Raw genomic sequence first — 12,683 nt, forward strand, 5'->3', positions numbered from 1 at the left:
GAAATACTTGCTTTAAAAATAAAGTGTTTTTGAGCTATAAACGTTGATAAATTTACTTTTCATGTATTTCAGGACCACATTTTAATCCCAGCGCTATTCATAACTTTTATGACAATATTGGATTTGTAGGTCCTGTGCCACCAAAACCCAAAGGTTAGTGTATCCATGAAGTGTGAAAACTATTACATTTTGAAAAGCGAGATTTTAGAAAATTTTTATTTTTAGCAACCTGCTGCTCTAGAAGGGCTCCAAACTTTGGCTTTCTTAGGTGAATTCATTAGGAAGATGTTTGTGTATTTTCATTTAAGTGCTGGGGATTGGGTATGATGCAAGGGTGTAATAATATACTTAGCTTTTTAAGGAGTAATATGTGTGACCTTAGGAAATCACTGTATAATTCCAAAATAGCAAGTCTTGGTTTAAAAAACAAAAATCAAGTGCAAAGATTTATATTCTTTACAATTTTACACAAATGGTAAGAAAGATACCTTAGGGAAGTTTTTTTCATGCATATCATGTTTCATTTAATTAATACATAATTCTAAGTAATCAAAATACTCTGAATTCCAAATAAATGGTCATTTTACATCATTGATATTCACAGAATATATACACATCAAACTTATATACACATCAAACTTAGACATTTTAAAATATGTCTGTGTGTTTTAGGCATTAAAATATGTATAGAAATGAAAACAAGTGCATAAAAACCACTAATGATGGTAAATATATAGACATATACAGATTAATATAACACTGTAATTGTGGTGTCTAATTTACTTTTAACCCTAATATGAAAGTTAAAATGTAAAAATTTGTTAATGGATATATAATATTTAAAAAAGCATACTCTGACTGTAAAAACACAAAGTATGACAGGGTGGAGGTGGTAAAGGTACAGAATTTTTGTGTGTAATTGAAGTTACCAATTTAAAATAGATAAGTATAACTAACAGACATTCTATGCAAGCCTCCAGCTAACCATAAAGAAAAATCCTATAATAGATACACAAAAGGTAGAGAAAATAATCAAAGTAAATCACTATTAAAAAATCATCAAATAACAAAGAGAGCAAGAGAGGAAAAGAGGGGCAAAATAACTGTCAAATAGACAGGAAACAACAGAATGGCAATAGTACGTCCTCACCGATAATTACTTTAAATGTAAATGAATTAAACTCACCAATCAAAAGACATAGAGTAGACAAATACATTTTAGAAAACAGGATCTAATGAAATGCTTTCTATAAGAAACTCATTTTATATTTAAAAACATACATAGGCTGAAAGGGAAGGGATAGAAAAAGATATTTCTTGTAATGGTAACCAAAAGAAATCAGGAGTAACTATATTTACATCAGACAAGGTAGATTTTTAAGTCTAAAACTGTCTTTAGAGACAAAGGTTATATAAAGGTAAAATATCAATTTGACAGTAAAACATAATTTTATATATATATATATATATATATATGCATCCCACATCAGAGTATATAAATACATAAAGCAAATATTGACCGATCTAAGGACAGAAATCAACAGCAATACTGTAATAGTAGGGTACTTCAGCACTCCATTTATAATAATAGCACATCTAGACAAAATCAATAAAGAAATAGCTAACTTGAACATTATAGACTAGGTGGACCTAACAAACACATATAGAACTGTCTACCCAACAGCAGAATACACATTCTTCTCAGGCACACATGGGATATTCTATTCTCTTGGATGGGTCACATGTTAGTTCGTAAAACAAGTCGTAACAAATTTAAGAAGATCAGAATCATTCCAGGTATTTTTTCTGACCACAGTGGAATGAAACTAGAAATCAATAACAGCAATAAAAAAAAGTATCTCGAGACAAACAAAAATGAAAAAACAACATAACAAAACCCATGGGATGCAGCAAAGGCAGTACTAAGACGTAAGTTTATAGAGATTAATGCCTACATTAAAAGAGAAGAAAAATCTCCAACAGCATAACTTTACACCTCAGGGAACTAGGAGAACAGCAAGCTAAGCCCAAAGTTAGCAGGTGGAAGAAAATAATAAAGATAAAAAGCAAAAAATAAGTCAAATAGAGAATTAAAAACAATAGGAAAAAAATCAACAAAACTAATAGTTGGGTTTTTTTGTAAATAAACAAAATTGGCAAACCCTTAGCTAGACAAGTAAAGAAAAAAAGAGAAGACAAATAAAATCAGAATGGAAAGAGGAGACAATACAACAGATGCCTCAGAAATAAAAGGATCTTAAAGGACTGTTAGGACTATTAAATGCGAATAAACTGGATAACCCAGAAGGAAATGGATAAATTCCTGGAAACATAAAACTTATCAAAACTGAATCAAGAAGAAATAGAAAGCCTGAACACTCCAAGGACAAATAAGGAGATTGATCAGTAATCAAAAATCTACCAACAAAGAAAAACCCAGGACCAGATGGCTTCATGAGTAAACTATATCAAATATTCAAAGAAAAATTAATCCCAGTCCTTCTTAAACTCTTCTAAAAATTGAAAGAAGGAACACTTCCAAACTCATTCTGAGGCCAGCATCACCCTGGTACCAAACCAAAGACTCTACAAGTAAAGAAAACTATAGGGCAATATCCTGATAAACATAAATGTAAAATATCCTCAATAAATTACTAGCAAACTGAATTCCACAACACACTAAAAGGATCATACACTGTGACCAAGTGGGATTTATCCCTGGGGTGCAAGGATGATTCAACATATACAAATCAGTGTGATACAATACATTGAAACAAAATGAAAGAAAATACCACGTGATCATCTTAATCGATGCATAAAAAGCATTTGACAAAGTTCAACACCATGGTTAAAACTCAACAAAATAGGTATAGAAGGAAATTGATGATCAAGGCTATATATAAAAACCCCTTGGGTAACATAATCAGTGAAAGAAAACTAAAAGCTTTCCTTCTAAGATGCAGTACATGGCAAGGATGCCCACTCTCACCCTTCTTTTCAACATAGTATTGGGAGTCCTAGCCAGAACAGTTAGACAAGAAAAAGAAATATAAGTCATCTAAATCAGAAAGGAGGAAGTAAAATTATCTCTGCAGATGACATGATCATGTATATAGAAAACCCTAAAGACAACAACAACAAAAAAAAAAAACTGTTAAAACTAATAAATAAATTTAGTAAAGTTGCAGGATACAAAATCAACATGCAAAAGTCAATTGTGTTTCTATACACAAACAATGAACTATCCAAAAATGAAATCAGAGAAATCAAGAAAGTAGTCCCATTCACAGTAGCAATGAAAAGAATAAAATATTTAGGAATAAACTTTTAACCGAAGAGGTGAAAGTTTCATGCACTGAAAATTATAAGACATTGATGAAAGAAATTAAAGAAGAGACAGATAAATGGAAAGACAGCCTGTGTTCATAGATTAGAAGAATTAGTATTGTTAAAATGTCCTTACCATCCAAAGTGATCTACAAATTCAGTGCAATCCCCATCAAAATCTCAATGGCATTCTTTACAAAAACAGAAAAAATCCTAAAATTTTATGGAGCCAGAAAAGATCCCAAATAGCCAAAACGATCTTAAGAACAAAGCTGGAGGCATCATACACTCTGATTTTAAAATCTATCACAAAGTATAGTAACCAAAACGGTATGGTGCTGGCATAAAAATAGACATATGGACCAATGGAACAGAATGGGGAGCCCAGAAATAAACCCATGTTTCTGTGGTCTGCTTATTTTTGACAGGGGTGCCAAGGGCACACAATAGGGAAAGGATAGGCTCTTCAATAAATAGTGCTGGGAAAACTGGATATCCGGCCGGGCGCAGTGGCTCACACCTATAATCCTAGCACTCTGGGAGGCTGAGGCGGGTGGATCGTTTGAGCTCAGGAGTTCGGGACCAGCCTGAGCAAGAGCGAGACCCCATCTCTACTAAAAAAATAGAAATCAAATAGCTGGATAACTAAAAATATAGAGAAAAAATTAGCCGGGCATGGTGGTACATGCCTGTAGTCTCAGCTGCTTGGGATCTGAGGCAGGAGGATCACTTGAGCCCAGGAGTTTGAGGTTGCTGTGAGCTAGGCTGATGCCACGGCACTCTAACCTGGGCAACAGAGTGAGACTCAAAAAAAAAAAAAACTGAATATCCACATGCAGAAGAATAAAATTGGACCATTACCTCACATCATATACAAAAATCAACTTAAAATGGATTAAATACTTGAACATAAGATCTAAAATTATAAAACTACTAGAAGAGAACATAGATAAAAATCTTCTTGAGGTTGTCCTGGACAATGATTTTTTGGATATGATACCAAAACCTAGGCAACAAAAACAAAAATAAACAAGTACGATTGCATCATATTAAAACATATCTGTACAACAAAGGAAATAACAGAGTGAAAAGGCAACCAACAGAATGAGAGAAAATATTTGAAAACTGTATGTCTCATAAGGGGTTAATATTCAACATGTATTCAAACTCATGCAACTTAATAGTAAAAGAAGCAAATAACCAAATTAAAAAATAGGCAAAGTACCTGGATAGACATTTCTCAAAAGAAGACATACAGATGGCCAACAGGTATATGGAAAGGTGCTCAACTTCATTAAGCATCAGGGAAATGCAAATCAAAACCACAATGAGACATCACCTTACAAATGTGTTAGAATGGCTGTTACCAGAAAAGACGAAAGATAACTAGTGTTGGTGAGGATGTGGAGAAAGGGAATCCTTGTACACAGGTGGTGGGATTATAAATTAGTACAGCCATTAAGGAAAATAATATGGAGGTTCTTCAAAAAAAATTAAAAGCCTGATGATCCAGCAATCCCACTTCTGAGTGTATATTCAAAGGAACTGAAATCAGTACTTCAAAGAAAACTGTCTGCACTATGTTCATTTCAACACTATTCACATTAGCCAAAATATGAAAACAACCTAAATGTCTGTGGATGAATGGATAAAGAAATGTGAGATAAATGTATTATTAATATATATATACACACACATACAGACACAATGGAATATTATTCAGCTTTAAAAAAATAAGGAAATCGTGTTATTTGTGATAACATGGATGAACCTAGAGGACATTATGCTAAGTGAAGTCAGCCAGATGCAGAAAGACAAACACTATATGATCTCACCTATATGTGGAGTCTAAAAATGTCAAACTCCTAGAAACAAAGACTATAGAATGGTGGTTACCAGGGGATATGGGGAGATTTTGATCTAGGGGTACAAAGTTTAAACTATGCAAAATAAATAAGTTTTAGAGATCTAATATACAACAATGTGTTTATTTGTATTTTACTAAATAATTGAAATTTGCTAAGGGTAGATCTTAAGTGTTCTCAACACACACAAAACAAAACATGGTAACTATATGAGGTATTGGATATGTTAATTATCTTGATTTTGGTCAGTATTTTACAAATGTACACATATATCAAATCATCAAGCTGTACAACTTAAATATATACAATTTTTAACTGTCAACTGTACCTCAGTAAGTTGGGGGAGAGCATCCAAAAAAAGACAGCAAAACAAGAGCAGAGCTTTTATTCAAATTCTGGTGTGATTGATAAGTCAACAAACACTTGGTGAATCGGGTTAGTAGCGGGGTTATATCAGCCTCACTAGTGTGCTGCAACAAATACTCAAAACATGCAATGTTTTCTACATATGTTTGTATTTTCAAATGGCTTCACAGATAAAACTTACTTGTGGCTGGGCACAGTGGCTCACACCTGTAATCCCAGCAATCTGGGAGGCCAAAGTGGGAGGATTGCTTGAGGTCAGGAGTTGGAGACCAGCCTGAGAAAGAACGAGACCCCGTCTCTATAGAAAAATTAACCAGGTGTAGTGGCACATGCCTGTAGTCCCAGGTATAGCCCCAGCTACTTGGAAGGCTAAGGCAGAAGAATCACTTGAGCCCAGGAGTGTGAAGTTGCAGTGAGCTATGATGACGCCACTGCACTCTAGCTTGAGTGACAGAACAAGACTCTGTCTCCAAGTAAAAAAAAAAAGTTATTTGTATTACTTCTTCCTTCGTAAGAAACGTTAAGGTGTGTAGAAATAGGAAAGTATGAATTATGGATAGAGAAGTGTACGTTTTTCCTGTGAGGCTGGACTTACAGGACATCCTGTAAAATTTATGGTTATTGTCATTGCGAAATTAAGTACTTAATATAGGGGAAGAAAGAGAAGAGGTTAAGAAATACAAAAGTAAATCATTTTATGAATCAGGCAGCTACAGTTCACATGCTTATCACATTAACTGCCGTGTGAGTTGTATTTAACTCATGCTAGTTTTGAGCCTGGGGCCTTGTGAACCATGTGTAAGTCACATATCTCTTTACCTTGGGAGCTGCTTGAACTATTTTTGAAGTTGCATATAACTCATGCATAGAAAACAATAAAAAATAATACATTTTTCATTAAATGAGAAAGGATCATTTTGTTTTCGAAGTCTTCATTCTATTTTCATGGTAAAACACTGTGGCCCCTATGAAAAAAAATTTTTTCTAGTGTGGCAGTCAATGTGTTATATACTGGTAGGATACCATCCAAATTAAATTGGGCTTTAGAGGTCGGAAAACTATGGCCTATGATCCACATCCTGTTTGCTATCTGTTTTTGTCAATAAAGTTTTATTAAAAGGAAAACAATGGGAACAAGAAAGAAAAAGTGTGTTGCTGGTTCTTTGGTTTGTTAAGAGTTTTCACGTTCTCATTCAGTATTCTGCTCTTTTCACTCTTTCATTTTTGTTTATGTGTAATTAGACCTAGCTGTGTGTGTCCTCATATTTTCTTTTATTTTAATGTTTTTAAACATAGCTAGCTGGAATATAATGAGCAGTTATTACAGAGAATCAAAAGTGAAATTAGGGTGTTTGTCACAGTAAGCTAGTGTTCAGACACTAGATGCTATTTGGATGTTAATTGAATAAAGGAAACAGTAGCATATGCACTAACTCCTTAAAATAAGCAAAGTGAGTATTTCAGACTGAGTTTTCGTAATATAATCTCTTTACTCTTTCAAAAACTAGTTTTTCTCATGAAAGATTCCTGCTTTGCTTCAGCATAATCCATTATGTGTGAATGGAGAGTAGGAGGGAGGAAGAATATAGAATGAAATAAGGTTGGTCTTGATAATTATTGAAGCAGGATGAAAACATGAGGGCTCATTTTACTCTTCTCCCTACTTTTGTATGTGTTTGAAACTTTCCATGATAAAAAATAAGAAAAGACCCCTTTGTAGTTTATAAGCATGATGGTTGGGTTTTCACATGCCTGTATGAGATGTGCCTCTCTCAAACCTTGTTAGGATGTAGGCACATTACCTGTCTGACATAAAAAAAAAAGAAAGAAAAGTAAAAGAAAAAAATAATTACTTAAAAGCTGTTTGGGGAAAGAAGCTTGTATGGTGGCTGTTTGGGGAGAAATAGGAAATCAATCATTTTTTGCCTTAAGGCTGAAGTAGGGAGACATTTATAGAGTTTTATTTAGTTCTTCAAATCAGTTCTGCTTCACAATGTGGAGATTTTTTTTTAATAGCTAAAATTAAATGTGGAAATCACATGTCATTCTTTGCAATCTAACTTCCTTTTTTTCTTCTACAATTTTGCTTATTTAGTTTCCAAATGCCTCTGATAAAAATATTTGTAATTCTAAGTACCAAATGAGATTGTGCAGATGTAAGAAAACCACTGAAGATTTTCATTTAAAAAACTTTTGTAGATCCCCTATCGATTGCCTTAAGTACCACTTAAATAATACATTGAAGTGTAAAAAGGTACTACTTCCTTATGGTCCCCATTCTTAAAATTTTAACCTTTGCGGTTAAACAAAAGGAATAGACAAACTTGTACTAAAAATGCACCATGAAGGCATGTTTTCTAACGAATGCCTGAGATCAAAATTCCAGTAAGAAGGACGGCTCCTCAGATTAAAACAGTTATTCTGTGAAATGTTTCCCAGGTGTGGAGTATGATTTTAGGTGGTAAGAAGTCAAACTTCTTTGAACTGTATTTCTTTTAATGTGTTTCAGGGCATGCTAACTAGTATTGTCAGACTCTTGATTTTTCAATTATTTTTACTTAGGATAAGATTTAATTAGATGTTTTTAAATTATTCAATTTGGGGAAAATACTATATAAATAACACTCAAAAGTGTATGTGCGTGTGGCAAACATCGTGACAAATGGAAAACCAACACCTAAAGTTGGGGACTTTGCAATAAAAACTGTAAGACTAATCAGTAAGTAAGGTGCTGCTAAAGGGGAACAGAGTACCAAATATCACTTGATTATTTTAAATTTGTTGTAAAAACTTCCTATATTTTCATCTACTAGGTATAATTGTTTTAAAATAGCAGGAAAGGTATCATTTAGTTACCAACTTAACAGAGTAGGTAGAATTTGCATATTAATATACATTGTTTTAACATAGATTTGAATCTTCAAATTATATACCTTGGTGGGAGAAATCCAACACTTCATTCTCCTTTTACTTTAAACTTCCCAAAAATAATTTGTAGCAATACTATTCTAAATTTATTATGAGACCCAAATTTTTAAAAGTAGTTTTATAAATGTAATTTCATATAAGAGACATTTGAAGAATATAATTATTCTGTATATTAAAGATACCACTATCCATTTAAACATTTTAGAACATTGGCTTCTTAGAACAGCAGTGACCTTTATTTTAAAATAAGAAACCTGTGATTTATCTAAAATCACAGAGCAAAGAAATCACGAGTTAATAGCAAACCCTGGAGCAGAACTCCATTCTCCCAGCTTTCAATCCCATATTAAATGTGATAAAAAATAATACAAGAAATAAAATATGGCAATGTTTTTACACTGATTTACTTCTTCAGGGTCTATTGTTAATGTATAGTTAAATAAGACTTTAGAAACTAGTTTGTCTTTATATTTTATTTGTGTTATTCAAGACTTACATTTTCAGCAGATAGAGAACATGTATTAACAGAAACTTCCATTTCTGGTTGAAAACAAATACAAACACTACTTCAGTGGGAAATGAGACTCTAACATTATTTAATCAGACCGTCAGTACTGTTTTGCATTAGGACACCTTTTTACAATCTTAAGTGATACTGTGGGAATCTTTGCTATTAGATACCCTTTCTCTTGCTGTAAATTGGAGAAAATGATGCTGTTTTCTCCTTTAAGGAGACATGGCGGTGATAACATCATGTCCATGTTGCTATTCCCCTGAAGGGAGAAGTACCAGCTTGATGGAGGTTGGTGATGCTCAAGCATATGTGTCAGTTTCAGTTAGATGCTTCATTTGGTTAACAAGCTGCTTCATGCTGTGCAGTACAGATGGTGTTTAAAATTGCCGGTAATTTTTTAGACTTTGTGATTTTTACTTCTAAAATAATTTTTTTGCTTCCTTACAGATCAAAGGTCCACCATCAAAACACCAAAGACTCAAGACACAGAAGATGATGAGGGAGCTCAGTGGAATTGTACTGCCTGTACTTTTTTGAACCATCCAGCCTTAATCCGCTGTGAACAGTGTGAGATGCCAAGGCATTTCTGAGCCAGAAGGCCCTGTATCTTCTCTAAAACACATCTGAAGTTCAAGAAACTAGTTTGTCATCGGGGGAGAAGTTTCACTGCTACATAGGGTTTTGTCAAATTGAAGGTGTGACAAGATGGTGGTGTGCTAATGCTAAATGTCAGCCCACAGAGCTAATAATACCTCAGTATAATGTCATGGGCAGTTGAAATTCATCACATGAAAGGTATTCGGCCAGAAGACTTGGGTGCCCACTGCTAACCATGTACAGTGTTATCAGTATCCCATATGGATAATTCTCAATATGTTAATGCCTAGGTGTTCCCAGTACCTTTTCCCCTCATGTCACTACTGAATTTTGACAGGAGGAAGGAATAGAGCGATAGCTTTTTTATTTGTAAAGCTTTCAGTGAAACACTACATACACGAAGAAAAGGAACAAGGTTTAACTATTTAAAAACTGTTTTGCTGCCGCATAGTGCCATTGGATAGGGGAAGAAGTTCACAAATCTGTGGTACTCTTGGCCTTGTCTTTGTCTTCCCTGAAAACGTCTCCACTCTGTGAAGCCAGCATCTAGGGGCTAAAGATGCAAAGGAAAGCAGCATGCATTGTCTGTACAAACATGCAGTGAATTACCCCAAAGCTTTTGCTACTGTACAGATCTCTTGAGTCTGCTTTAAGTGATTTCTTTTCTTCTTTATTATTTTCTTATATTTCTATATGTATAGTGTAATAGCCTTTTGTTAACTAATTTTCTTTTTTCCTTTTAGTGATTAAGCACGATCATGTCCCTTTTTAAGCCTTACCTGAGAGAAGCAATGCCTTAAAATAAAAAAGCATTAATGAGATGAAACTATGCACAGAATAATTTCCCTCTGCTTATTCTGTACTTTGCCCTCATGGGTGCCAATGTTCTGTGAAAACATACAGATGCAGCCAGTGAATTGCAGACAATATGATAAGAATTATGTCTGTAGGTCACAGTATCTACTGACTTCAGCAGTGGGTGACACAACACAGTGTTTTTTTCTTCCACAGGAAAGCTTTAAACAAAAGATGTTTTTAACCCACTGACAGAACAACAAGGCTGAGCTTGCTTCATCTACTTGGTGTCCCACAGAACTTTCACAAGAGATTTTTTATTGGGAAAGTACAGTTTGAAAACCAGCAATAGCAGCAGTACCTACAGCCCTTTTTTTGGAGAGAAATTTAAATGCTTTACTGTTGGGGCAGTCCATTTCTAAACCTGACTTGGTGGCAGTGTCATGAGTATTTATGAAACAAGGCTAGTCATATTTAGGACAACTGAAGAAAAGCTGGAAAAAAAGAAAAATAAGCAAACTTGAACACTGAAGCAACCTCAAGCATCTCTTTATTTTGATGATATATTTTTGTAAGGAAAATAAATATTCAGATGATCAGGAATGTATATAACTAAATGGAATCAAGAAAAAGAACAGTATGCATTTAAAAAGACAGAATTATGAAATTATATATCAGTACCGAGCATGGGGCTAAGGGAAGTGCTGAAATATAGCAAAAGATAGAAGATAATGTAGACTGTCACCCACTGTAAATGTTTGCAAGTGGCTATGTTTCAAATAAACAGGATTATTACAGGTGATTTCTATGAATGTCAAAGCCTTGACTTTCAAGCTTTGTATTTTGTATATGGGAAGAAATATGACAATCCTAGTTAATTAGACAATAGACCCAAAGCCCTTAATTTGATACATTTTGTTTTAAAAATAGGCCTTGTTTTTCAGCTTCATCTGCAGTTCTATGTGAAGATTGATAAATCAGTTTTTACTTGTTTTATTAATAAAACGTAATTTGGATATCTTGAGTTGATGGTTTTGTGATTTAGCTGGGTAAACTTTGTAACAGATAAGTTATTTATAAAAATTAAAAAACTTATATTCTAATGTGGATTTTGTGAGTTGTTTTTAAAGCCTGTGGGACAGGAGATAATTTATACCTCAGCAGAACTTTAACCTTTAATTGAAATCAGAGAAAACTCATTCTCCATAGTCTTCTCGTGATATCATGACGTTCAACTGCATTTCTTGGATTATTTTATCAATTTCCCCAGACGTCTTTTGAACTGATGAAAGGAAGCAACCATGATTCAACTGAGCCAGAAAAATGGATATTGCTTTTTTAACAGTTTGTTATAGCTTTCCATTTCATTTCTTATTGGGGTTTGAAGATTCACCCCATTGTTGCAAACAAATGTGATTTCTTGGGTCATTTAACCAGAGTAGTCATTTGGTTAATATTTGCTCTATCCAATGATACGTAATGTAGGTGTTGAGGATGGTAGTGCTTCTCTTGAAGAAAATTTTTATCCACAGCTTTCAAAGAATTAGGACTCACAGGTTTTCTGAGCTTAAGAAAAGGAAAGTATCATTTGCTGATCTCTCCATGACACAGTATTATACGATAGAAAGGCCTACCTTGAATGGTTTTTGCTTGTTGTTGTTTTGTTTTTTGTTTTTTTTTTTTTTCTTTTTGGGTTTGTTTTTTTTTTTTTTTTTTTTTGATACAAGGTCTCACTCTGTTACCTGGACTAGAGTGCAGTGGTGTCACCAAAGCTCACTGCAACCTCCAGCACCTCAAGCAATCCTCCTGCCTCAGCCTTCCAGGGAGCTGGGACTCAGCTAATTTTTTTTTTATTTTTTGTAGAGATAGGGTCTTGCTGTGTTGCCCAGCTGGTCTCAAACTCCTGGCCTCAAACGATCCTCCTGCCTCAGCCTTGTGCTGGGATTATAGGCATGAGCCACCATGCCCAGCCTTGAATGGTCTTTTAAACCTAGTGGGAAGGATATTCTTTGCCAAGGTATATAAGGTCTGAACATGCTGGTCATCTGGAGACTACCTTCAGGAATTATTGCACTAAAATAGAATTATGGATCTAAGAACCTCCATTGGAAAGATGGACTGGTGTTTTTTGACACTAATTATTGAGTGCTAACATTCTTTTTTTTTTTTTTCTTTTTGAGCTTCCACACAGGAGCAGGGTGCCAGTATTCTCTATATTTAAAGAACTTGGGGGGGTGGAATTGGTGGAGCATGTAAACTGGACTTCTCAGGAAAACTTTTATGTTAACAAA

The 12,683-nt window shown here is 34.2% G+C and overlaps 1 protein-coding gene and 1 non-coding gene across 3 annotated transcripts in view; both read left to right on the top strand.

Annotated features, from left to right (window-relative positions):
* TAB2 (TGF-beta activated kinase 1 (MAP3K7) binding protein 2) overlaps positions 1 to 11,495 on the top strand; it is an 84,976-nt gene extending 73,481 nt beyond the window's left edge. For both annotated transcript variants that reach the window (XM_069489231.1, XM_069489230.1), the window contains 2 exons: positions 73 to 153; positions 9,448 to 11,495. In XM_069489231.1, coding sequence (XP_069345332.1) covers positions 73 to 153; positions 9,448 to 9,590 — 224 coding nt within the window. In that variant the 3' untranslated portion in view covers positions 9,591 to 11,495. The remainder of the gene's footprint in view (positions 1 to 72; positions 154 to 9,447) is intronic.
* LOC138396207 (small nucleolar RNA U13) lies at positions 7,267 to 7,370 on the top strand. Its single transcript, XR_011235671.1, has one exon. It is a non-coding gene; the product is annotated as a small nucleolar RNA U13 (small nucleolar RNA).
* Positions 11,496 to 12,683: the final 1,188 nt, after the last annotated feature.

This window comes from Eulemur rufifrons, chromosome 15 (assembly GCF_041146395.1).
Source record: "Eulemur rufifrons isolate Redbay chromosome 15, OSU_ERuf_1, whole genome shotgun sequence".
In the NCBI taxonomy this organism is placed as follows: Eukaryota; Metazoa; Chordata; class Mammalia; order Primates; family Lemuridae; genus Eulemur; species Eulemur rufifrons.